The sequence below is a fragment of the Nylanderia fulva genome, unplaced genomic scaffold (genome assembly GCF_048542155.1).
Source record: "Nylanderia fulva isolate GAGA-0341 unplaced genomic scaffold, ASM4854215v1 Scaffold4, whole genome shotgun sequence".
Classification (NCBI taxonomy): domain Eukaryota; kingdom Metazoa; phylum Arthropoda; class Insecta; order Hymenoptera; family Formicidae; genus Nylanderia; species Nylanderia fulva.
In genome coordinates, this window is record NW_028190476.1 from 6,700,391 (window position 1) to 6,724,782 (window position 24,392).

General features: G+C 27.9%; 3 protein-coding genes across 3 annotated transcripts; 2 read left to right on the plus strand and 1 right to left on the minus strand.

Annotated features, from left to right (window-relative positions):
- The first annotated feature begins 2,492 nt into the window (after positions 1-2,492).
- On the plus strand, positions 2,493-8,495 carry LOC114937752 (pancreatic lipase-related protein 2). The gene is made up of 8 exons (XM_029311349.2): positions 2,493-2,707; positions 3,823-3,903; positions 4,652-4,917; positions 5,884-6,358; positions 6,815-7,066; positions 7,427-7,541; positions 7,984-8,190; positions 8,358-8,495. The coding sequence occupies exons 1-8, from the start codon at positions 2,620-2,622 to the stop codon at positions 8,449-8,451; spliced, it is 1,578 nt and encodes a 525-aa protein (XP_029167182.1). The 5' UTR covers positions 2,493-2,619; the 3' UTR covers positions 8,452-8,495.
- Positions 8,496-16,577: 8,082 nt separating this feature from the next.
- On the plus strand, positions 16,578-18,844 carry LOC114937753 (N-acetyltransferase family 8 member 3). The gene is made up of 2 exons (XM_029311351.2): positions 16,578-17,230; positions 17,317-18,844. The coding sequence occupies exons 1-2, from the start codon at positions 16,932-16,934 to the stop codon at positions 17,855-17,857; spliced, it is 840 nt and encodes a 279-aa protein (XP_029167184.2). The 5' UTR covers positions 16,578-16,931; the 3' UTR covers positions 17,858-18,844.
- Positions 18,185-20,935, minus strand: LOC114937746 (uncharacterized). The gene is made up of 8 exons (XM_029311333.2): positions 20,457-20,935; positions 20,019-20,159; positions 19,598-19,715; positions 19,342-19,503; positions 18,997-19,230; positions 18,769-18,900; positions 18,473-18,645; positions 18,185-18,388 (listed from the first exon to the last, which is right to left on the minus strand). Coding segments are annotated over exons 1-8 (1,044 nt in total). The 5' UTR covers positions 20,459-20,935; the 3' UTR covers positions 18,185-18,306.
- Between the last annotated feature and the right edge of the window lie 3,457 nt (positions 20,936-24,392).

Here is a 24,392-nt window from a genome sequence, read left to right on the forward strand (position 1 = left end):
ATATTATTAGTTTCAAATAAATGATTTATTTGACAGTGTTGAAATAAATACTTATAAGAATTAACTAAATTCATTTTTCAGTGTAAATCTAATGGAAGACGTAAGTTACAATTGCATAATTTAATTTTAAATTTGTTTTTGTGTTATTACACTGACAAAAAATTATTAAACTAATAAATATTTATTTCAACACTGCCTAATCAATCATTGATCTGAAACAAATAAATATTTATTGGTTTTAAAAAGGATTTTCTTATATTAAATATATACTTTTTCACATCAAATCAATATTATTAGTTTCAAAGAAATGATTTATTAAGCAGTATTGTAATAAATATTTATTCAAATTCAACAATTTTTTGTCAGTGCAATAATATGTACACAGTTATGACAAAAAATTATTGATTTTAATATTAATATTATGATAAAAGAGAAAATTTGTCAGTCTTTATAAATTAAATATTTCTCGTAATATTGAAACAATAAAACAAAACTTAATAATTGAACAAATAATAAAGTTTTCTAATTTACTTATTTATTAATAACTTATTATATAGATATGTATATTGATGCATTATTTAAGAAGTTGAAGTATTTGATCGTCGATTTAAATATGTTTTGTATTTGTTATACCATTAATTGTTTTTGGATAAAGTAAGAATTATTTTTACATATTACTTATGCAAAGACAGAAAACGAAAATGAACGAAAATCTTAATAAGAGATAAGAGATATTAATTTGACTTACATAATTTAATTGAATACTTGAACGATTACGAAACTCACTCGACCGGTTTACACGTAAACTGAATGAAAAAGAAAACTTTTACATGTTGTATTGATATTCAAAATTAAATCAATTTCCGCGTTGTCTCAAGTATGTATACATTTTCTAAAATTATTTAAGAGATCATGTTTCTCCTAAACACATATTTCGTAATTCATAGAGATTGCATGTTAATTATGATAAGCTTATATATGTCAATTAACCAAATATTCACGTAAAACAGAAAGTCGCAGCCTCAACAAATTTACACCAACTTTCTTTGTGCATAAAAAAAAATTGAGTTAATTCTTATAAGTATTTATTTCAATACTGTCAAATAAATCATTTATTTGAAACTAATAATATTGATTTGATATAAGAAAATCCTTTTCAAAGCAAATATTTATTCGTTTCAAATAATTGATTTATTTGACAGTATTGAACTAAATATTTGTTAATTTAACAAATTTTTTGTCAGTGCGTGTAAATGGCCAAATCAACTTGTTTTCTATTTGTTTGGATATTATGCGTGTAGGGACACGTAGTGTAATTCACTTAGTGAAAGTGATGCATTGACACGTGCTCAGCTCCGCGTACGCAATTTCTGCTGTTTGCACCGGAGGATGGTATGACACAGTTACATCATGTTAAGGTGAACGTAGTTCTTTGCAGCGAAAGCGTACTGGCGCATACCGGCTAAAATCGTTGACAAATATTAATCGAGAGACTATCATCAATCAAGCATCTCGATTGATAAATGTTCAGATGCATTTTCGACAAGTTCATAAAAAAATATATTATAAAGTGAATAAAAAATGTTCTACTTTTCGTCATCTCAAAATTTTTCTCAATCTTTCTCTCATTATATAATTACTGCAAATATACTCATTATATAATTACTGCAATTATTTCGTGTATGTAGAGATATTTGTGACATTCATTCAGAGTTGGGTAAGTTGATGATTTTTTTTTTTAAACTAAGTTAAGTTAAAGTTAGTTGCTTATAAAATTAATTTAGTTAAGTTAAAAGTTTTATGAACAAAAAATTAATTCACACAAAAGTTGATTTTTAAAAATATTATTTATATAAAATTAGAATTTTGTTTGTTCATTCTTTTAAAATATATAATAACAAGTAACAAAAAAATTTTGATTTTTATATAGAAATATGTTTTTCGTAATTACAATTGTTGAGACAAATAAACATAAAAATTAATACTTTAATTTAAAAATAATACGTTTATAACTTATAAAAATATTGAACTTAAGAAAAAAGTTAATAAGTTTAAGGTAAAACATAACCAGTTGAAGTTAAAAATTAATACATCTTAAACTAAGTTATTAACTTTTAACTAACTAACTAGTTATTACTCAACCCTGCATTTATTTATATTTTCTTTTATATATCTTCAAATATACATGTAATATAGATATTTTCCTTAACAGGAAAAGGAGAAAATTATACAATAAGTTTGATGTGAAAAGAGTGCGAAAATAAAAAGGAATAAAATTAACCGGCGATTCGGAACAATGATTTTCTATCGGTGTTGAAGCCAAATTATTAGGCAAATGTTGGAGCAGTCGTCAGGCTCTGGCAAGCGGAAAGACGGTTGCGCAAAAAGGAGGCCGCTAATAGAAGGTAACGCTTTCTCGGCTGGGTAAAGCCCGCCTCTGGATAAGTCTGACGGCAAGGAAAAACAAAAAGCGCGTCTCTCGTGACATAAACGCGAAGCATTTCGGTGAACGAAGAAGAGGAACAAGAGGAAGGATATCAAGTTTGGGAGAAGGTGGGGGTGGAAAAGAATGCAACGACCTGTACGAAGGACACAAGGCTCCGACGACCCAGTGACAAGATGCAGCCAGTCAACATTCTTCATCGAGTTCTTTTCGCTCTACTGATAATCGCCGTTACTACATCAATTGCTGGAAAGTTGCAGCCCGGTGAGTGCAAATAATGTATTCATGATATCGATATGATAAATAGATGATCGAATTCTCAGCGTGAAAATGAGATCATTATTTATATTGTATAATTAACGTGCACTGTAAAAAAAATTTGTTAACTTGACTAAACCTTAAAATTTTGTTAATTGAACATAAAAATATTTATATTAAATCATTTGACTTAAATACTAATATGTGCTCGATTAACAAAATAGATGATATAGTTGAAAGGTTTAGTCGAGTTAACCAATTTTTTACAGTGTGAAAATTTATAAATATAGCACTTTTATTACACACACAGTATATTTTAGATATATAATTTATTTCAAAAATATATAAATATCCAAATACTATTATAATTGATAAATGATCCAATATATATGTATTATTTGGATATTAATATATTTTTGAAATAAAACATATATCTGAAATATACTGTGTGTGTGTGTGTGTGTGTGATATAAGGGCTATTTATAAATTTTCACGTTAATTAGTTAAATAACTTTAATTAAATAATTGTATTTATTTATATTTGCAATATTGTCGATTCAGTGTCATAATTGTTATGCAGTTGTTGAAATAATTATTACAGTATGAATAATTGTACAGGATAAATCAAACTAGAACTAAAATGTTCAGTTATCTCGATTACATGATATTTAAAAATATATTAAAAGGGAACAAAAAAAAAAATATATATATATATATAAATGTCACAAATACCACTAAATACACATTCACTACATACATGCACAAAATAAGTATTACAATTTGCAGACATGGAGAGGTGGCGTATTCTGCAAATTATAAAATTATATTTGCGTGCGACACACTTTCACAACACATAATTATATAATGCAATAAATATTGGGACAGACTGAATTGATATCATAATTATACGAGTGCAAGATATTGCGTCTACCGGCGCGCAAATCGTACTGAAGTGAATAGCATTGTACGAATAATAATTTTTACGGTGTTCTGAGTGAAAGGAAAATACAAGTGGGGTCGCGACAAGACAAATAATATTTTTGGTTGGTCACCTAACGTGCGTAATTAAAGTCTTGTTATTAAACTTCTCGTCAACGTAACACGTTTCTTTATTCTTACAGTCAAACTTCGCGGGACACGAAATCGCTCTATGCTGAGACGGATTGCAATCTTTCGCGAGGAAAAATCGAAAGTTTGCTACGGTAAAATGATATAAATTTTACTTTTGTCTAGAATTTTCCATGACGATTAATAAAATATTATAAATATTAATATAAACAAATTGAATTTAAATTTGGTATAATTATACTAAAACTCAGCTTTCCTTCTTTCCAAATAAATATATATCTTTTTTGAACATAATTTTTATTTTTTATTTTAATATACATTGAAAAAAATTGTTAACTTGATTAAACTTTTCAATTAAGTAATATTTTGTTAATGGAACATATACAAATATTTAAATTAAATTTAACATTAAACCTACAAAACATGCATATTTGACTTAAATACTAATATATTCAATTAACAAAATAATAATTTAGTTGAAAGGTCAAATTAATTTTTCTCAGTGTACAAATATTATAAAATAAATTAGAAAATATTTTATTGTAAAGTCGTGATTTCTCTGAGTAATATATTAGATAGAGTAATATACTCGTATTAGATTTTAGAGAAACATATGTATTTAATATTTATCTTAATATTGTACACTGAAAAAAATGACTAAATTAATAAATATTTATTTGAATACTCCCAAATAAATCATTTATTTGAAATAAATATTTTATTTGTTTTGAAAAAGATTTTCTTATATCAAATAAATATGTTTCGTATCAAATCAATATTATTAGCTTCAAATAAATAATTCATTGGGCAGTATTGAAATAAATATACTTATTCGAATTCAATAAATTTTTTTTTCAGTGTAGTATATGTAAAACATTTCAGATTTAGTTGGTTGCTTCGCGGATCCGCCGCAGCATTTATCGATAAAACGACCGCCTCAACATCCTAGTGTAATTCAAACTAGATTCTTTCTCTATACACGTGTAGACCGACAAAATCCAGAGCCTTTACAGTACGGTGACGATTTGAGATCCATTGTACATTCGCGATTCAACGTTACCAAGCATCTCAAAGTGTTGATACACGGTTACAAGGGCAGTGGGAGTGATATCGGCGCTATACTTGGCGCTAATCTGCTCCTCGACATAGTAATGTTTCATTTATCTTACTAATTATCAATCTTTTTTGCGTCTATATATATATAAAAAAAAAATTATTTGACTTAACAAAATATGCGGTCAAATACGTGCAAATAAATATCAATGTAATAAGAACTAAATATTTTGTTAAAAACAAAATATTTTCTTATTAATATAATATTTTATTAATATTATATTTATTAATATTATATTTATTAATATTATATTTAATTAAAATATTTTTGTTTTTAACAAAATATTTAGTTCTTATTACATTGATATTTATTTGCACGTATTCGATTGCAGATTTTGTTAAGTCAAATAATTTTTTTTTCAGTGTAGTTACGTTTATTTGAAAACAAAATTATAATTGACAATATTTTGATTAGATAAAAATTTGTCTCGAGTGCAAATCAAAATAATGTTAATTAAATTCAGTTTCCAAAAATAATATATAAATATATCAATGTCGATTTTATTGGAATATTCAAAAATATTTGTTAATTTTATTAATATATAGAGTGTCCCAGAACTGGCGGAAAAGTTTTTAATGGCAGATTTCTGGTATCATTCGGAGACAATTTTTCCTCAGCGAAAATATCGAGACACCAATAATTTTTGAATTATAAACAGTTGAAAACAAAAGCTTTTTAGACACTAAGCCTTGTGGAAATAAAATATTAACAAAACTACATTCTTCTGTTAATTTTAGATGGAGTTTGCTTTAATAGAATTTTAATATAAGGTTTAGTTATAAAGGTACATAACAACAAAAATTAGAAACATGCTCTAAAAATGATGGTCTCCCTCAACATTTTCATTAACAATAAGGAAAAATCGTCTCCAAATTTTCCGCTAGTTCTGGGACACCCTGTGTATTAGAAATATAATAAAATATTGAATAAAATTAACAATATCCTTGAATATTTGAACAAAATCCTTAAGCCTTCACCACCGAATTATTAACATTCTCAGGAGGATATAAACGTCGTCGTCTTGGATTGGACGAAAGGAGCGGGCACTACTTATGGGGCTGCGGTGGCAAATAGCGAACTGGTCGGCCGACAATTGGCTTTGATTCTGTTGGACACTATTAATTTAGGGATTAATCCCGACGACATCCACGTGATCGGTTTCAGCCTTGGCGCACATGTGGCCGGCTGCGCCTCGGAAGTGTTGAAAAGAAAGAATCTGCTTCTGGGTCGCATAACAGGTCTCGATCCAGCGTCACCGTTCTTCAGGCATCACCTGTTTCGAGAAAAGTCGAGAAAATTGGACGCTACTGATGCTCATCTCGTCGACGTGATTCATACCGACGGTTCTCCAGATTTCGCGGATGGCTTTGGTCTACTTAAACCGATCGGACATATCGATTTCTTCCCCAATGGCGGCAGGGAACAACCTGGTTGCACCGATGTTAAGAATTCGGTGGTGGTCACTCATTTCAACGGTACTTTAGAATAATACGGATAAATATTAACTAGTTCAATTTAATTGTGTCTGTATAATTACGTTTATTCGAAAAAGAAAATATAATTAACAATATTTTGATTAGATAAAAACTTGTCTCCAAGTCCAAGTCAAAATAATGTTAATTCAATTCAGTTTCCAAAAATAATATATAATTATATCGATGTCGATTTTATTGAGATGTTCAAAAATATTTGTTAATTTTATTAATGTATATATTAGAAATATAATTAAATATTTTATAAAATTAACACAATATTTTTGAATATTTTAATCATATCAACGTAGATGGAACAAATTATATTAATTAATAATAGGCTGAGCTATAAATAAAGATTTATTTTGTGTACATATTCTCTTATATCCGTTTCTTGTTAAAGCATGTATGCTTTTATATAAAAATAAATTATTTATTTCTCCTAATTGTTAATTTCAGAAGAGCTATTGGATCGAGATATAGCATGTAGCCATTTAAGAGCTTGGCAGCTCTTTGTAGAAAGCATGCGTTCGCAAAATGAAAAGTGCAAATTTATCGCATGGCCTTGTGCACAAGGAGGAATATCTTATGCAAAGGGAACATGTTTCCCTATGGAATCAACCGAATGGAATCAAGAAATGGGTTACGCGGCTAATCATGGACCCTTGGGAATTTATTATCTATCGACCAGAGCTGAAACTCCGTTTTGCGGTAATAGAGTATACCGATAATTGAATTTCTTTATTGAAACGATAATTTGACAAAGATAATATTTTATAATTAATATTAAAAATTTTTTTTTTATATATACAAGAATTAATAAATTATCTTCTCGAGAAAATAAAAATATATATTGAAATAGATTATTGGTTAAAAAATCAATATTAATTAATTATGTATTTTTAACTAATAATTTATTACATAAATTTAGAGAAAATTATTCAGAGAAAAAAAATTGAAAATAAGCTTAGACGATTAATTACTCTAAATTAATATTATAAATTACGACATAATTATTATTATTTCGCATTATATTCTGCAAATCATAATGTTAAAAAGCTCAAATTTTAGGTCAACCACTTAGAGCATCAGTGATGCTGTCTGAAAATATGCCAAAAAAATCTGGTATATTATTTTTCAAAATTTTCCTTGGTAATTCTACAACACTTTTTAAAATCAAATGCACGTAAGTCAAAACAATATTCTAGCTATAAATAAAACTGGTTTATGCATATTTATCTAATTGACAGTCCACTATTAATTTTAATAAACATCAATTCTAATATTAATGTGAAGAATATATTAATTTTAATTTATTTTTATAATATGATCCAGACATTGTACACTAAAAAAATTTGTTAACTTGACTAAACCTTTCAATTAAATATTATTTTGTTAATTAAATATATATAAAAATATTTAAATTAAATAATATATTAAATCTAACAAAACGTATATTCGACTTGAATACTAATATATGTTCATTTAACAAAAGTAAAGGTTTAGTCAAGTTAACAAGTTTTTTCCAGTGCACGCGACGTAAATAATTGATATTGCATAATTTAAAAGAGCTAAATCCTCGAATGCCTATTCGAATTAATAATGTGTTGTTTTAAATGTTATTTAAGCTTGCCGAAACAAAAAAACGAACAAATGACATTTCATAATATTGCGGCAGCAGAATTCGATACTTTACATGAAAATACTGCATCAATCACCGGCATTGTCTCGTATCGACATTTCGGGAATAATACAGAGGAAAATAGTACATCACATCCAGAGATGAATATGATACTTTTCGATAAACTTACCTTAGAAGATCGTAAAGGCCACAGGTAAAATACACAACATTAATAATTTTAATAGAAATTTGTTATGAAATGTATTTTTAAATATTAAGTTATATTATTCATTAATATATAGTAAACAAAAAATACCACAAGTTATATGTATAATTATATATTGTACTGTATATATAATTATTTTTTCATGTCTCAACCAGATGGGAATATTGCAGAACAAATACCGCAATTAATTCGAATGAGATGAATGAAATATTGTATGTAGAATTGAAAAACGGACACTGTACGTTATAATGCAATTCTGATGTGATTTTTTTATTTGAATAAATAAAATATTTGCAAACACGTGCACATGTGCAATCATTAATTAAAAAATTTCATTTTTTAATCTATCTTTCTAATGTATATAAGTATATGACGTTCGCAGTATTAATTTATATAATTTATTTTTTATTACCTCATTTGTGTGCCATAAATGTATGAATAACCAAATCTCGAATTTGATAATAATTAAATCGCAACAAATCATGGCAAAAAATCTAAATAATTAATTATGCACAAGTGCATTAATTAAAAACTCACCAAAACCCTGCTGCTGCCAATGCCGCCAATTTCTTCATCGTTCGTTCTGAATTCACTTATGTGAATACCTGCCGATCGAAAAAAAAACCGATTAATGTACATACGACGTGACAATCTGTATCGATGGTCGTACGGAGTTCACTCGACGGATTTGTCGCATTACTGACGCGGCGCGGCGCACCAAATCGTCTCGACGGTCGCGCGGAGTTTACTCGACAGATTTGTCGCACTACCGACGCGGCTCGACAAATCGTCTCGATGGTCGCGCGAAGTTCACTTGACAGATAGTGAGAATTTGAATAGAAATTAGCTATAATATTTACTTAAAAATATAAAATTGCTATTATTGCATTAATATATAGTAAACAAAAATATTACAAATTAAATATAATTATTTTCTGATATCTCAGTTAGGTAGAAATATAATTTTTTTACATTATTACATTATTTGTGCTGCAGATGCGTGATAGGCCATATCTCGAATTTAGATAATAAATTATTAATTAAGAATAATAAATCCCAACAAATCATTGCGAATAAATGACTAATTCAGCAAGTACATTATCTATAAACTCACCGAGAACCTCACTGCTGCCGTTGCTCAATGTCGCCGTCTCCTCGTCGTTCATTATTCTGAATATTCACTCGCGTAAATATCTACCGATCGGAAAAAAACACGATTAATTAATATCACACGCGTGTACAACGATAACTCGTCACTTTGGTACATTCCCGATGCTGATAACGTACAATATACGTGAATGAATAACACTAAACACAGAGCTCACTCGTCGCATGCGACATGTTGTTGATGAATAAGGAAGAGGGGAGTGAAGAAGAAGCGCGGGAACTTTGGCGCCAAATGAAAAAGTGGCGACGCGATAGTACACGAAGCGCCATCTGTCAGATGCCAAATGTACTCTGAGCTGTGTTCTAAAATTGACTATTTATGTCATGTATACTATAGCATTTCAATACTCTGACAGTCAATTTTGGAACACGGCCCAGTAGCAAAAATCATGCAACTTAATAGATAAAATTAATTAATTATAGTTAATTATTAGTTAATATCAATAATAATAATAATATGTATTACTAATTAATTATAATAATATTAATATTGTTATTTATTAATTATAATAATATTAATATTGTTATTTATTAATTATAATAATATTAATATTGTTATTTATTAATAAATAATAATATTAATATTAATATTTATTCTTAATTAATAGTATTATTTATTAATTATTATTATCTCCCGATTTACGTTTTTACTTACAAGCGATATTTATTATTTATTCCCAACAACTCGTCACAAATTTATTTGATTGTGCTACCAATAATTGAATGCCAAAATTTCAGTTTATCTGTCATTCTGAAGCCTATGGCAGAAAACTAAACGTAAGTTCTTACGTCTGTCGTAATCGCGTAGACGTAAAGTAAGACAGAAAAAAACATATACGTAATACATGTAATTAAGTAAGTCGTGTATGCAAAAAATGCATCGTGCACTTGTTGTACACACGAATTACATATACGTTTTCTCTACCTTACTTTACATCTATCGCTAAATGCAAAATAGACTTCAGAATGACAGATATGAACCGAAATTTTGGCAACACAATTATTTGTAGCACAATCAAGCAAATTGTGTGACGAGTTGTGGAGAATAAATAATAAATATTGTTTGCAAATATAAACGCGTAATATATCGAGAGATAATAATTAATTAATAATAACTATTAATATTAATATTTATCAATAAATAAAAATAATATTATTATTATTTAAAAAAAAGTAAGACTCTTCTCTCGACCGTACTGGCAAATATTATTTATGAAATCCCCCCATAGCAAAAAACCAGTGATATCACAGTGATATCACAGTGATATGCTCTGGATGTCATAGCGATGTGTGAATGTCCGCTTTGTCACAATGTGATGTCACAATGATATCATTGGGACATTACACTTGTTTTGTCACAAAGTGTGATGTCACATGATATCATTGTGACATCACATTCACACATCGCTATGACATCCAGAGCATATCACTGTGATATCACTGTGATATCACTGGTTTTTTGCTATGGGGGTCACAACGTTTCGACCCTTCTTTGAGTCCTTATCAAGTGATTTGTGAAAATAAAAAAAAAATTATAATTTTAAGATGTCAAGAACGAACAAAGTGTCGGTTTGACAACACGTCAAGAGACTGTCTCTCATAACTCGTCTAAGAGTCTTGACGTGTTGTCAAACCGACACTATGTTCGTTCTTGACATCTTAAAATTATAATTTTATTTTTATTTTCACAAATCACTTGATAAGGACTCAAAGAAGAAGTCGAAACGTTGTGATTTAATAAATAATATTTGCCAGTACGGTCGAGAGAAGTCTTACTTTTTTTTTTAAATTCTGTCTGGCGATTCTCAAATATCTGCGTTTTTATTATTATTATTAATTATTACTACATATTAATATTATTATTATTGATATTAATTAATAATTCTATTTATTAAGTTGCATGATTTTTGCTACTGGGCCGTGTTCCAAAATTGACTGTCGGTACTGAAATGCTGTAGTATACATGACATAAATAGTCAATTTTAGAACACAGCTCAGAGTACATTTGGCATCTGACAGATGGCGCTTCGTGTACTACCGCGACGCCTCTTTTTCATTTGGCGCCAAAGTTCCCGCGCTTCTTCTTCACTCCCTTCTTTCATATTCATCAACATGTCGTACGCGACGAGTGAGCTCCGTGTTTCGTATTATTCATTCGTGTGTATTGGGCGTTATAAACGTCGGGAATGTACCAAAGTGACGAATTATCGTTGTACACGCGTGTGATATTGATTAATCGTGTTTTTTTTCGATCGGTAGATATTTACGCGAGTGAATATTCAGAATAATGAACGACGAGGAGACGGCGGCATTGAGCATCGGCAGCAGGGAGGTTCTCGGTGAGTTTATAGATAATGTACTTGCTGAATTAGTTATTTATTCGGAATGATTTGTTGGGATTTATTATTCTTAATTAATAATTTATTATTTAAATTTGAGATTTGGCCTATCACGCATCTGCAGCACAAATAATGTAATAATGTAAAAAAAATTATATTTCTACCTGAGATATCAGAAAATAATTATATTTAATTTAAAATATTTTTGTTTACTATATATTGATGCAATAATAGCAATTGTATATTTTTAAATGAATATTATAGCTAATTTCTATTCAAATTCTCACTATTTGTCAAGTGAACTCCACGCGACTATCGAGACGATTTGTCGCGCCGCATCGGTAATGCGACAAATCTGTCGAGTGAACTCCGCGCGACCATCGAGACGATATGTTGCACCGCGTCGCGTTGGTAGTGCGACAAATTCGTCGAGTGAGCTTCGTGTGACCGTTATAATTTATCGTCTCGGTAGTGTGACAATTCCGTCAAATGCAAATCCTACGTGACCATGGCCAATTATTAAAGTGAATATTAATAAAACTAATAAGAATAAATATTGCCTATATAAATATTCTTATAATATAGGAAATACCAAGAAAAATAAAATTGTTCAATACGAAGAAATATAATATATATATATGAATATACATATATAAATTATATAATATGAATAAAATAAATATATATATAAAGTATTCATAATATTTTAATATTTATAAGAAGTTCAGAAATTAAAAAATATATATTGCTCTCATTCTTCATATTGAATGTTTATTGATATATATCTAGATATTGGATAAAATATTTACTTTTCAATATAATGTTTCAATATATACTTTTTAATAAAACACAGAAATTAACTCATAATTATTATAATTTACTGAACTTATAGTATTTATATCTTATATTATATATATAATATTATATATCGTATATATTATTTGACTTTACAAAAAAAATAGTAATAAGTTTATAAAAATATCATATGGATAATACTGACTTAAACTTATGATTAATTTACTAAAAGATATATTTGTTAAAAATTTAAAAACTTCTATCATTTACAATTACAATATGTAGTTTGATAATTATATATTAATATGTTCAAATAAAATTATAATGTTATCTGTGTCAATATATTAAAATTACACACATATTGTAATTATTTCAATATTCATTGGTAATTATTTCAATATATCATGCTATATTAAATGTAGTAAACAAAATTAAACAATCATATATAGTAGGCCAACTAAACGAGCAAATAAATAAGATGTAAAAATTTTTTTTTATTAATAGTTAAATCATTAAATTAACATTCCGTTACAGAATCGATATAAATTGTAAACGTTTCGACTGCACTACAGTCTTTATCAATACATAAAAATTAAATATTAAAATATAAAGTTAGATGTTAAAAATACAAAGTTAGTTAAATATTAAAATATAAAATTGAAACGATTCTTCGCTGTTGACCAATAGATATGCAAGGCGATTGGTCTGAGATGCCAAGTTATGCGACATTTGAGCATGCTACGGATATAATACGCGAATTAAATCAATGTCAGAAAAAATTAAAAAATCTTTCAACTTACATTATCGTTTTAACAAGTCCTTTTCCCCGATATTTCAAGTGTGTGTTGCGAAGTCTGAATACCAAATGTCAAAATAGAGAGCGTGATGTATTTATTTACAGTCGCACTAGAAAAAGAATTTTATATAAAAAAAGTTGAGAGTCTCCTAGAAGACGATTCTACGTATACCATAGTTAAAAACAATCCATCAACAAAAATAGAAAAAGACCTCAATATTTGTTTAAAAAAATGGTTGAAAAAAGACTTCATCAACAAAAAAGAATATTATTATTTATTTTCAAGCGACTCTCTTCTTCCTAAAGCTTATGGGCTCCCCAAGATCCACAAGGAAAATATTCCTTTTAGATTAATAGTTTCCTCAATAAATACTTCTCTATATAATATTGCTTCTTTCTTTCATAAAATTTTAAAAGATAGCCTTCCTAGAGCGGACAGTTTTGTAAATAACAGTTTTGATATATGCAACATTCTATCAGGGAAAACAATACAAGATACCGACATAATAGCTTCATTGGACGTTGTTTCATTATTTACTAATGTTTCCGTAGATCTTGCATTAAACGGTATCAATAATAGATGGCATTTTATAGAGTCACACACAAAGATTCCCAAAAATGAATTCATAGGTATGATAAAATTTATATTAACTTCTACATTTTTCACTTTTAATAACATAACTTACAAACAAATTTATGGGACTCCTATGGGTTCCCCACTTTCTCCGATCATTGCCGATATAGTCATGCAGGACTTGGAAACATCAGTAATTAGTAATTTAAATTGCGAAATGACTTTCTATTTCCGTTATGTAGACGACATTATTTTATGCACTTCCGCTGACAATATTACATATGTTTTGAACGAATTCAACAATTATAACGATAGACTACAATTTACATTGGAAAAGGAGGATAATCGTTGCATAAGCTTTTTAGACATAATGATCAAAGTAATAGATAACAAAATTTATTTAGATTGGTATCACAAAAAGACATTCTCAGGTAGATTACTTTCATTTTTTTCAAATCATCCGACTTGTCATAAAATAGGAACAATTTATAACTTGGTAGATAGAGCTTTATTACTATCACATCCGCAATTTCACAAAAAAAATATAGAGAAAGCTATTAACATTTTGCTATCCAACGGTTATCCTCTTGATCTAATTTTCACAGAAATAAAACGCAGATTAAAAAATCTCTCAACTAAGAAATTTAACAAGCCTAATAATAACAATATAACAGATACTAATAATACTAATACTAACATTAAATATTTTGTCATACCATATATAGAATCAATATCTGAGAAAGTTGCTTCAGCAATAAGAAGACCTGACGTAGTGGTAGGATATCGTTGCATTAAAAAATTAAATGACTTCATAAGAGTTCAAAAGGACAAAAATAATTGCCCCACGAATTCTAACGTTATTTACAAATTGAATTGCAACGATTGTGACGCCACATATGTCGGACAGACAAAAAGACAGTTAGGAACGAGACTTAAAGAACATAAAAATAATATTAAATTAGACTCTGCTAGACATTCGGTTATCACGGAACACATTCTAAACGAACAACATACATTTGACTGGGACAATATTAAAATTATGGATCATGAAAAGAATTACCAAAAAAGACTAATATCTGAAATGATCCACATTAAAGAACAGAAAAATGGAATTAATTTAAATACAGACACCGAATTGTTAGACAGTAGTTATTTTGACATACTTAAAAAATTTGCTGAATCATAATTTAGAAAAAACATTGGTAATAAATAAATACATCACGCTCTCTATTTTGACATTTGGTATTCAGACTTCGCAACACACACTTGAAATATCGGGGAAAAGGACTTGTTAAAACGATAATGTAAGTTGAAAGATTTTTTAATTTTTTCTGACATTGATTTAATTCGCGTATTATATCCGTAGCATGCTCAAATGTCGCATAACTTGGCATCTCAGACCAATCGCCTTGCATATCTATTGGTCAACAGCGAAGAATCGTTTCAATTTTATATTTTAATATTTAACTAACTTTGTATTTTTAACATCTAACTTTATATTTTAATATTTAATTTTTATGTATTGATAAAGACTGTAGTGCAGTCGAAACGTTTACAATTTATATCGATTCTGTAACGGAATGTTAATTTAATGATTTAACTATTAATAAAAAAAATTTTTTACATCTTATTTATTTGCTCGTTTAGTTGGCCTACTATATATGATTGTTTAATTTTGTTTAATTTATACGAGCCTTTCATTAATTAATTTTAAATGTAGTAAATATATAGCTAGATTCAAATTAGCTTTATTCTACAAAAGAAAATAATAAACAATCACACACAGTTACATACTCAATAGATTTATTTTAAATTTCTTGGACCCTATATCTTTTCATATATTGAAGAGGAAAATAATCCATATAGATATATATAATATTCAGATCTCATATAGAATGTTTAAAAATTTTTTTATGTAATCCAATTGTGCTTTTTTTTGATATTAGATGTATAAAATTGCATCTCTTTTCTTATAATAATGCCACAGAATTACTATTATATTATTATTATGAAATGATTATAACATGTAGGCTTGAAGTTTGAGATTTTTCTTGTTTTAAAATTGCGATAACATTTTCACAATATTAGTTTGATAAAATGCAATTAATATAAAAATCAATCATTTTAGTTACTAAATATAATCATAAGTATATATATAAAAGGATTATCAAAAAGTATTACTACTAAGTCTTACTCCCTTTCTCCATACATTTAGATTTCCTACAAAATTTGTGACGGATGATGAAAATGATCGATTATCACTTATCGATTGTGGTTTTTTATTATATATATATATTTATATATATTTTTATTATATATATACTAGGTCCCATAATCTTTTTGACTTACAAAGGATCTCCAAGTTGGCTTGACAATATTGCTTCTTTTGTGATTACACAGTATAATGAGTTTCTTATTTAGGACGTCTCATTGTAAGACTGAAACATAATAATATAATATATTTTACTTGATACATATACACTTATTTATAAAAGTAAAGTTATAAAGTTTTTAAATTTATAAAACTACTTTAAATTTATGCAAGTAGTATTATAAAAGTACAAATATTTTTGGGTAAAAGCGAAATAGAATATTTTGCTATCAACCTTCAACGATATTGGCACATTTTAGAAATGCGAATTATGCAGCGCTATAAATTGTAATTTGAAAAAAGTATACCTATGATGAAAATTTAATTTTGGGTACAATAACCTGAATATGTAGTTCAGATTACATTTTTAAGTCCGTCGCACAATGCAAAAATGTAGGCAACATACGAACAGTATCTCTTCTCTATTCCTATTGGTGGATATATTTCGATTCTCTGTTTCTATTGCGTGTGCTTTTGTATTGTGCAATTAGCCTTCTGTGGAATTTCCTCCTATGCATGTGCAACGATTTATCTGAAGAATGCGTGTTGTCGATACACGTGTCTTTCTTAAAGTAATAGCTACAACAAAAGCATTATTTGTGAGCAATAAATTAGCAAACATATCTGAATATATTTAAAGACGTACATTCTCAAGGGGAAGTCTTCACACAAAAGTGCCTTTTCATAATGGACCACCGTGTTTTCTTACGTCGCTTCCAGCCAGGTGATGAGATAAGTTGTAAGGAATTAATTAAGAAGAGCGTGATGTCTTCCTTAAATGCCACGTTTCGTGGAATGTTGTTCAAGGAAATCACCTTCCAACTGATGATCTTACTCTCTGCTATAATGTTTATTTTCTTTGAAATGCCACTAACCATTTGCCTTATGGTTATACCTATAGTTGTGGTATTAATATTTGCTAGCACATATATAGCCTTTATTTTAAAGCTAGCAGAGATTAACAAAGAAGTGAATGATATTCCAAGGTAGTGTATCGTACATAAATCTCACATCTTAATAAGATATATCGTGATAGATAATCCAAGAAATTTTAATATTTTTATTGATATAGGCTCTACATGTCGAATGCCTTCTCATGCTTCTGGGTCGTTGAAGCATTAAAGCCTCGCTTAATAACTCGCTTACCATCTCGCTTAATAACAAGACAGCCTAAAGAAGATCGTTATACTATAATGGTGGAACATCCGGATTACCGAGGCGACATGATAACTTCTGTGGATGCCAAGATTGTAGGAACTATTGGCTTGTCCAAAAGTCATAGATTAGATAAATGTGCGTGGATAAAGAGACTATGTGTCCATAAAGAGTATCAAAGGAAAGGTATAGCATCGTCCTTGCTCAATACTGCTGTACAATTTGCGATTCGAGCAGGATATAGTTGTGTTAATACAGTGACTTCCGAATATATAGAGGGTGGTAAAGAACTGTGCCTTAAAAAGGGATTTGAATTGGATCAGATGTATCACAAACCTATCTTAGGATCGTATGTAACTATATTAATGTATGAATTTACTTATCGAATTAAATCTAGTGAGGATGATTACTTATCTCAGATTAAAAAAAAATTTTTAATTGAACAAAACTTATATTAATGATATATTAATTAGGACTTAAATCTTTTAAAAAAATAAATGAGACTGATTCTATTATATCTTATACAAATATGAATATGTTAATTAGGATAATAAGTTTCTTGTAAAAATAGATGAGACTAATCAGACTGATCAGACATTTAATTACCTCAGTAGTCAACTTTGTATCGAATATTTTTAAGTTACTTATGATATATTAGTAGTTAAAAATCGTTGTCATGTTAAAAATATTCAAAAAAGCGAGATATCTGTCTAATATGTTAAGCAAAATGCAATAGTGATCCTTACCATAGACTGATATACATATTTAGTGTTATTCAATTACAGTTTAACCAAAAAAATAATAAGCTTTATTTTTTATGACATACACATATGTGTATTAGATATTCCATTGTACATGTATTTTTTATAAAACTTGAATTCCAAAAATAGAAATAAAATTTTTTTTATCACATTTTGTTCTTTATAGCTTTCTGATACATTTGGATCTCTTTACCTTCCCAATGTTGATTCTTTATTGTTGATAGGAACCTAGAATAAATTTTACTTTGGTTAAAAAATAATAGGCTAAAATACAGAATGTCTTCCAATAAAAAAAAGTTTAACGAGGATTACTTTTCTTGAATTTCTTGCAATATAGTTTTTTCTTTTTCTGTAATGCCGTTTCGCAATATATCCAAACTCATCTGTAATTGCTTTGTATTTTGTATTCCAATCAAATTGGTGTCCACGTTCGTATATTGCAAAGAATGCCATATTGCCATTTTGGAAAGTTCTACGTTATGGTCCTGTACATATATTATTAATTTAACAGCATTATACATTGATAACATATTAAATAAGCAATACCTTAAATATTAAATATGCAATAATTATGCAACAAATTTATTTGATATCTGTTATTAACGGACCTTGCAATATTGTGCAGCATCCATACATTGTTTCTTTGTTTCGTCAGAGGCTGGATGCCAGCTTGGTGGACCATTATTTGTTAAAAGACCCATACATAGTGCAGCAGCATTGATTAGGCCTAAATTATGTTTCTGCAAAGTATTTTTAATTATTTTTAATATGTTATTTCACAAATTTATTATAGGCAATTAAAAGACTGTTGACAATGCATAAAGAAAACAACAAACCTTAAAGAATGGTATATATTCCAATAAATTCTCGTCGATCAGCGTCAGTCTGGTGTAACTTAAGACACAGGATATATTTATATTACTCTTTTCGATGCATTCTTTCAATACGGACACTGGATATCCGGTTACACCTATATATCTGGCTTTTCCCTCGGCTACTTGTTTTGATAATTCCGGCAAAGTTTGCGTGATAACTATATCTAACGAGGGTGCAAATTCGATATCGTGAACCTGCATGATATATATTTTATGTTTATTAATTTACAAAGATTTAAAAAGAAATACAAAGATTAGATTTTTAGATAAACGTTATCAATTTCGTCACAAAATAATATCTCTCACCTGAATAACATCGACATAATCCAGCCCCAACAACTCTAAACTCTTTTTAAAACTCTTTCTGGTCTTCTCAACAGTAAAATCAAACATATTGTCATAATCTAACTCGTATCTGCCAACTTTGGTCGCGATATAATAAGCTTTTCGTGGAATCCCTTTTAATGCCTACAATAAATTTGCAAAATATAAAACATTAAACGTAAATGTTCGACAAAATTTTACAATATGAAATATATATATTTCTAACAAATTTTTATACCTTGCCGAGGATTGTCTCGGATCGACCTTGACCATACCATGGTGCTGTATCAATATAATTGACACCTTGCTTTATTGCTTGACGTACTGCCTCGATGGCATCGGCTTCCTCATATGTGCTAGAAATAATATAATTATTGAGAAAGCATATAATTAAATATAATACTCATACCAAATCATCATGTACTTAAATAGATAGAATTTATTTTTATAATTTACCTTAAAAATAATGGTAATTGTAGGACAATATGATCTTAATTTTACTATGTACACATAATTATTTTTTATTGTAGTAAATATTAATCAGAAAAACTCATAAAATTCTTATATCATATTGTCGCCACAATTACCATGATTTTCAGGGTAAATTCTAAGAGAAAATTCTCCATGTATAATACACAGGCAAATAATAAATAATTTACCCATAATGACACCCAAGCGGTCCAGAGCCAAAAGATAATTTGCTTACAAATAAACCTGTTTTTCCAAGCTCTTTGTACTCCATAATTTTTACTGCTTCAGGGTCATGAAAACCCTCGACATAAGTAGAAGGAAATGTTTTCCTTAAAAAATGTTACATAATAAATATATAATTATGAAATTGATACAAAAAATGATATCAAACTTAATATATAACAGTTGCATGATAAAAAGAGAAATAATGATATCTCGTTTTATTTATTACTGGAAAATAGAATTATAAATTATAAAAATTATTTTCAATCTTGTATATTTTTTTATATATGATTCTAAATTTATGCATATATACATAAAATTTATTTAAAATTTTATGTAATGACAAGGTAAGAAGAATTGCTTAAAACATATGTTATTTTTTTATTAAGAAAATATTTTCGTACATATCTATTTTTATTTCCAGATGTTGCGTCAATAATAATTTTGGCGATAATCACTCCTTGTAATATTTACTTGTCAGCACCAACCAAAGTGATAACGAATAATCTCTAACTGAATATTATCAGAATGTTGTTCAGAGTATATAGAAATGCTCTGAAGGTTATATTTACAACGAACTCTTAATTATCTAATCGATGTTTAACTTATCAATAATACTTTATTGCAATATGCATTCTAATTTTTTATTGGTTGAAATATTATTTTTGCAATTAAAAATTTAATTTAGATAAATATAAATATATCAACTGAGTTAAAAAATCAATTCTCAGTTAAGTTAATCAGAATTATTTGATCGAGAAATGGTCCAAATTTCGCTCTTTTATGAGAGAGATAAATACTACGTGCACTAGATGCTTATTCACACATTATTAAACTCTATACTCAATGACGAATTTTGTTTATCGAATACAAATAGAATTCTTTTTCACATTACGATGTGTTGCCATCTTACGACATAAATTGATTTTTGTATTCGTATTATATGCTATTTATTATCTGTTATTGATTACACAGAAAACTGTCAGAGTTCTGTTTTATCAATGACAAAGCTTATAATCTATTTTTTAATCCATACTAATTTAATTTCCATAAAAAATTGACTTTGATTTTTGTGAAATATGTCGTATATATTTAATATATTGAATTTGCAAATTGATATTTAGTTTAAATATAATATTTTTGATTTTATTTTTACTTTACATATTATATATATATATATATACGTATATAATTATTATAAAATAATTTTATAATTAATAGGTATAAATATTGATATAAACATAAGTTAATGATAGTGAAAATCAATTAGAAACACATTTATCAATATATATCAATATATCGATCAAATAAAAATGTATTTCAACAAAATTGAAGAAGAAGAGATAAAAATTTTACATACACTATATGTATATTATATTTCATGTTAAAACTCTATATTAAAACAAACTTAAAAGGCAAAAATATTATATAATATTAAGGGGACTAATTGCACAGTAGAACAATTTGTGTTTTCTTGTGTTAAAAATGGTTCCCGTTAAAATTCTTGTATTAAATATTTAACACATTCATGTGTTAATTTAACATATTACTGATCTGTTATAATTGAACTTAAATATTAAATTATTAAAACAACTGGAAAAAATGTAAAAATAACACAATGTGCATCTATTTCTAATTTTACACAATAAATATGTTCTGTTGTATTTTAGTGACAAGATTATTAAGTTAAAAATAAAATTTAAAATATTAATTATTTATATATAATTTGACATATTTTTTGTTAATTTTACACAAAATTTATTTTAAATTATTTAAAGTTTTGCATTTATTTTGTGTTAAAATATTAATAACACATTATTATTTATGTCTCCATTTAACATATCCATATTATATGTTAAATTAACAAAAAAATTTCTGTGGACCGTTTGGGACATGTAATATCTGCTTTTAGCAGAAATTTTTCACCTGCGTGACAATCAGATGTCTAATGTCGAAACTATTCTATTATAGTATTTTTTTCTGGGTATGCAATTTAAAATTTATTTTTCCCTTAAAGACTCTCGAGCACTCTTGCTTCGTCGCGTCGCGTTCTCGTTTTTTCCGGTCTTACGTGTGTCATGCAAAGACCCCGTAATTTTGGCGCGACCTGTTTTCTGGGTTATATACCGGACGTCTCGTTCACTCGCCGGCATGATTATGTAATAAATAGGGGCCCCGGGGCCCTCGGGCGACCGAAAATTCGCAGTCAAGGTAGAGGCCACTGGTCAGTGCACTCGTTTCTCTCGCGTATTCAACATCGATGAATCTCTTCTCCATCTGTCCCACGAAAATTCTCCTACAAGAAACTTTTATACTCGAACATACATTTCTTTGTAAGTATATCAAATTATACTACGGATCGATTTCTTTCCCTTTATGTGATTGTGATGGTTTTCAATTTCTCGATATATATCGACGATGAAAAAGTTTCGCAAAAGGACACGAAGTATGTGATCATCCATTATTTTTTCCAATAATAATACAGCGGTCCTTCAAATATTCTGGAATTTTGTTTCTCCTTTAAAAATCCTGGAAATGTATTTGAATTTTTAGTAGATCTTTTTGATTTTTTTTTGTTGTTTCTAATTCTATAAATATTCAGCTAATAGAATCAGCTGAGATTATTCGAGTAAAAAAATTTAATCTTTTTTCATAAATAATACAATATATTTTTTCTTTACGGAATCCAAAAATGTGTTATGCATAAGTTTATACACGGAAAGAAATGTTTTAGAATTTATCCTGAAAATCATAGTATAATAATTGTGGAATGGAATAAGAGTATCTCTCATTATTACCTGATTATATTTATTACAATATAAAAAATATTAATATTTTATTGTGGTAGATAATATTTTTCATTGCGGTAAATATTAATCAGAGAGAAACTCATAAAATTCTTTCAATATCATATTGTTCCATAATTTTCAGGATAAATTCTAAGAAAACATTTACTCTGTGTAGATTTTAAAAGTTCAAATATAATATAATATAAAAAAATATTGAATTTGTAATACATACATATATTAATTTTTATTAAATAAAATTTTGTTTTCAAATTTTACTAGACACCCTGTAATACATTTCGATTCAATTAAGGACATTTAAAAATACAATAGAATTACAATGAAATGTTTGAATATTAATATTTTATGTAAAATAATTTTTATCGTATTCATATATGTATATAATTAGCATATTGCAAAGGAATCTGGATTCAGTGATTCAAAAATTCTGTATAAACAATGTAAGCACAGGATTGATCGATTATTCGCGTTAGCATATATAAAACATATGTGATCCTTTATTTCGCACGCGCGTTATAGATAACTTCACTTAAATAGAAATTAGTTTCTGCACGCGAAGCGATAGCGTCGACAGGCGCTTATCCGAAAGCGCGGAGATATTCGGTAAAGTTTGATAGTCTCTAATCGTTCTTCCCTTTGTTTCTTCTTTTTGCGCGCGCGAAAGAACAATTTTTCGTGTAGCCAGTCGGCGCGACGATGATAATTAAACCGTGGAAAAAGGGTCAACATTCCAGCGTTTTAATTAAAAAATGAGCGCCGTTAATCTTCGTAGCTCGCGCGAGCGATACGCATTAATTCGAGACTGATGGAACGACAGCGCAAGCTGTTCCTGGTCGAATATGTCATGCTGCACAATTCCACGTGTCGCCAACACGCGTGCGATATTGTCGTGCCAATGAAGACGGAAAATCGCGTGTTTATTCTTGACCCTCCGTGACTTCCGAAACGTCCTCAAGGAAAATTAATCGCGAAACATATTTCATAAAATCTATTTTTATTTTTTTTAATATTACGAGACATATTTTATTCATAAAGACTGACTGATCAAATTTGAATAAATATTATAATTAATACCTATAATAAATATTATAATTTGAATAAATATTTATTTCGACTACTGCCTATAATAAATCATTTATTTGAAACTAATAATATTGATTTGATGTGAAAAATATTTACCTAATATAAGAAAATTTTTTTCGGAGCAGATAAATAGTTTATTTGTTTTAAATAAATGATTGATTAGGCAGTACTTTTTTTGATATTACGAGAAATCTTTAATTCATAAAGACTGACTGATAAAATTTGGAATAAATATTATAATTAATATAATAAATATTATAATTTGAATAAATATTTCTTTCAACTATTGCCTAATAAATCATTTATTTGAAACTAATAATATTGATTTGATGTGAAAAATATTTATCTAATATAAGAAAATCCTTTTCGGCGCAGATAAATATTTATTTGTTTCAAATAAATGATTGATTATAGGCAGTATCGAAATAAATATTTATTTAATATTTTTTT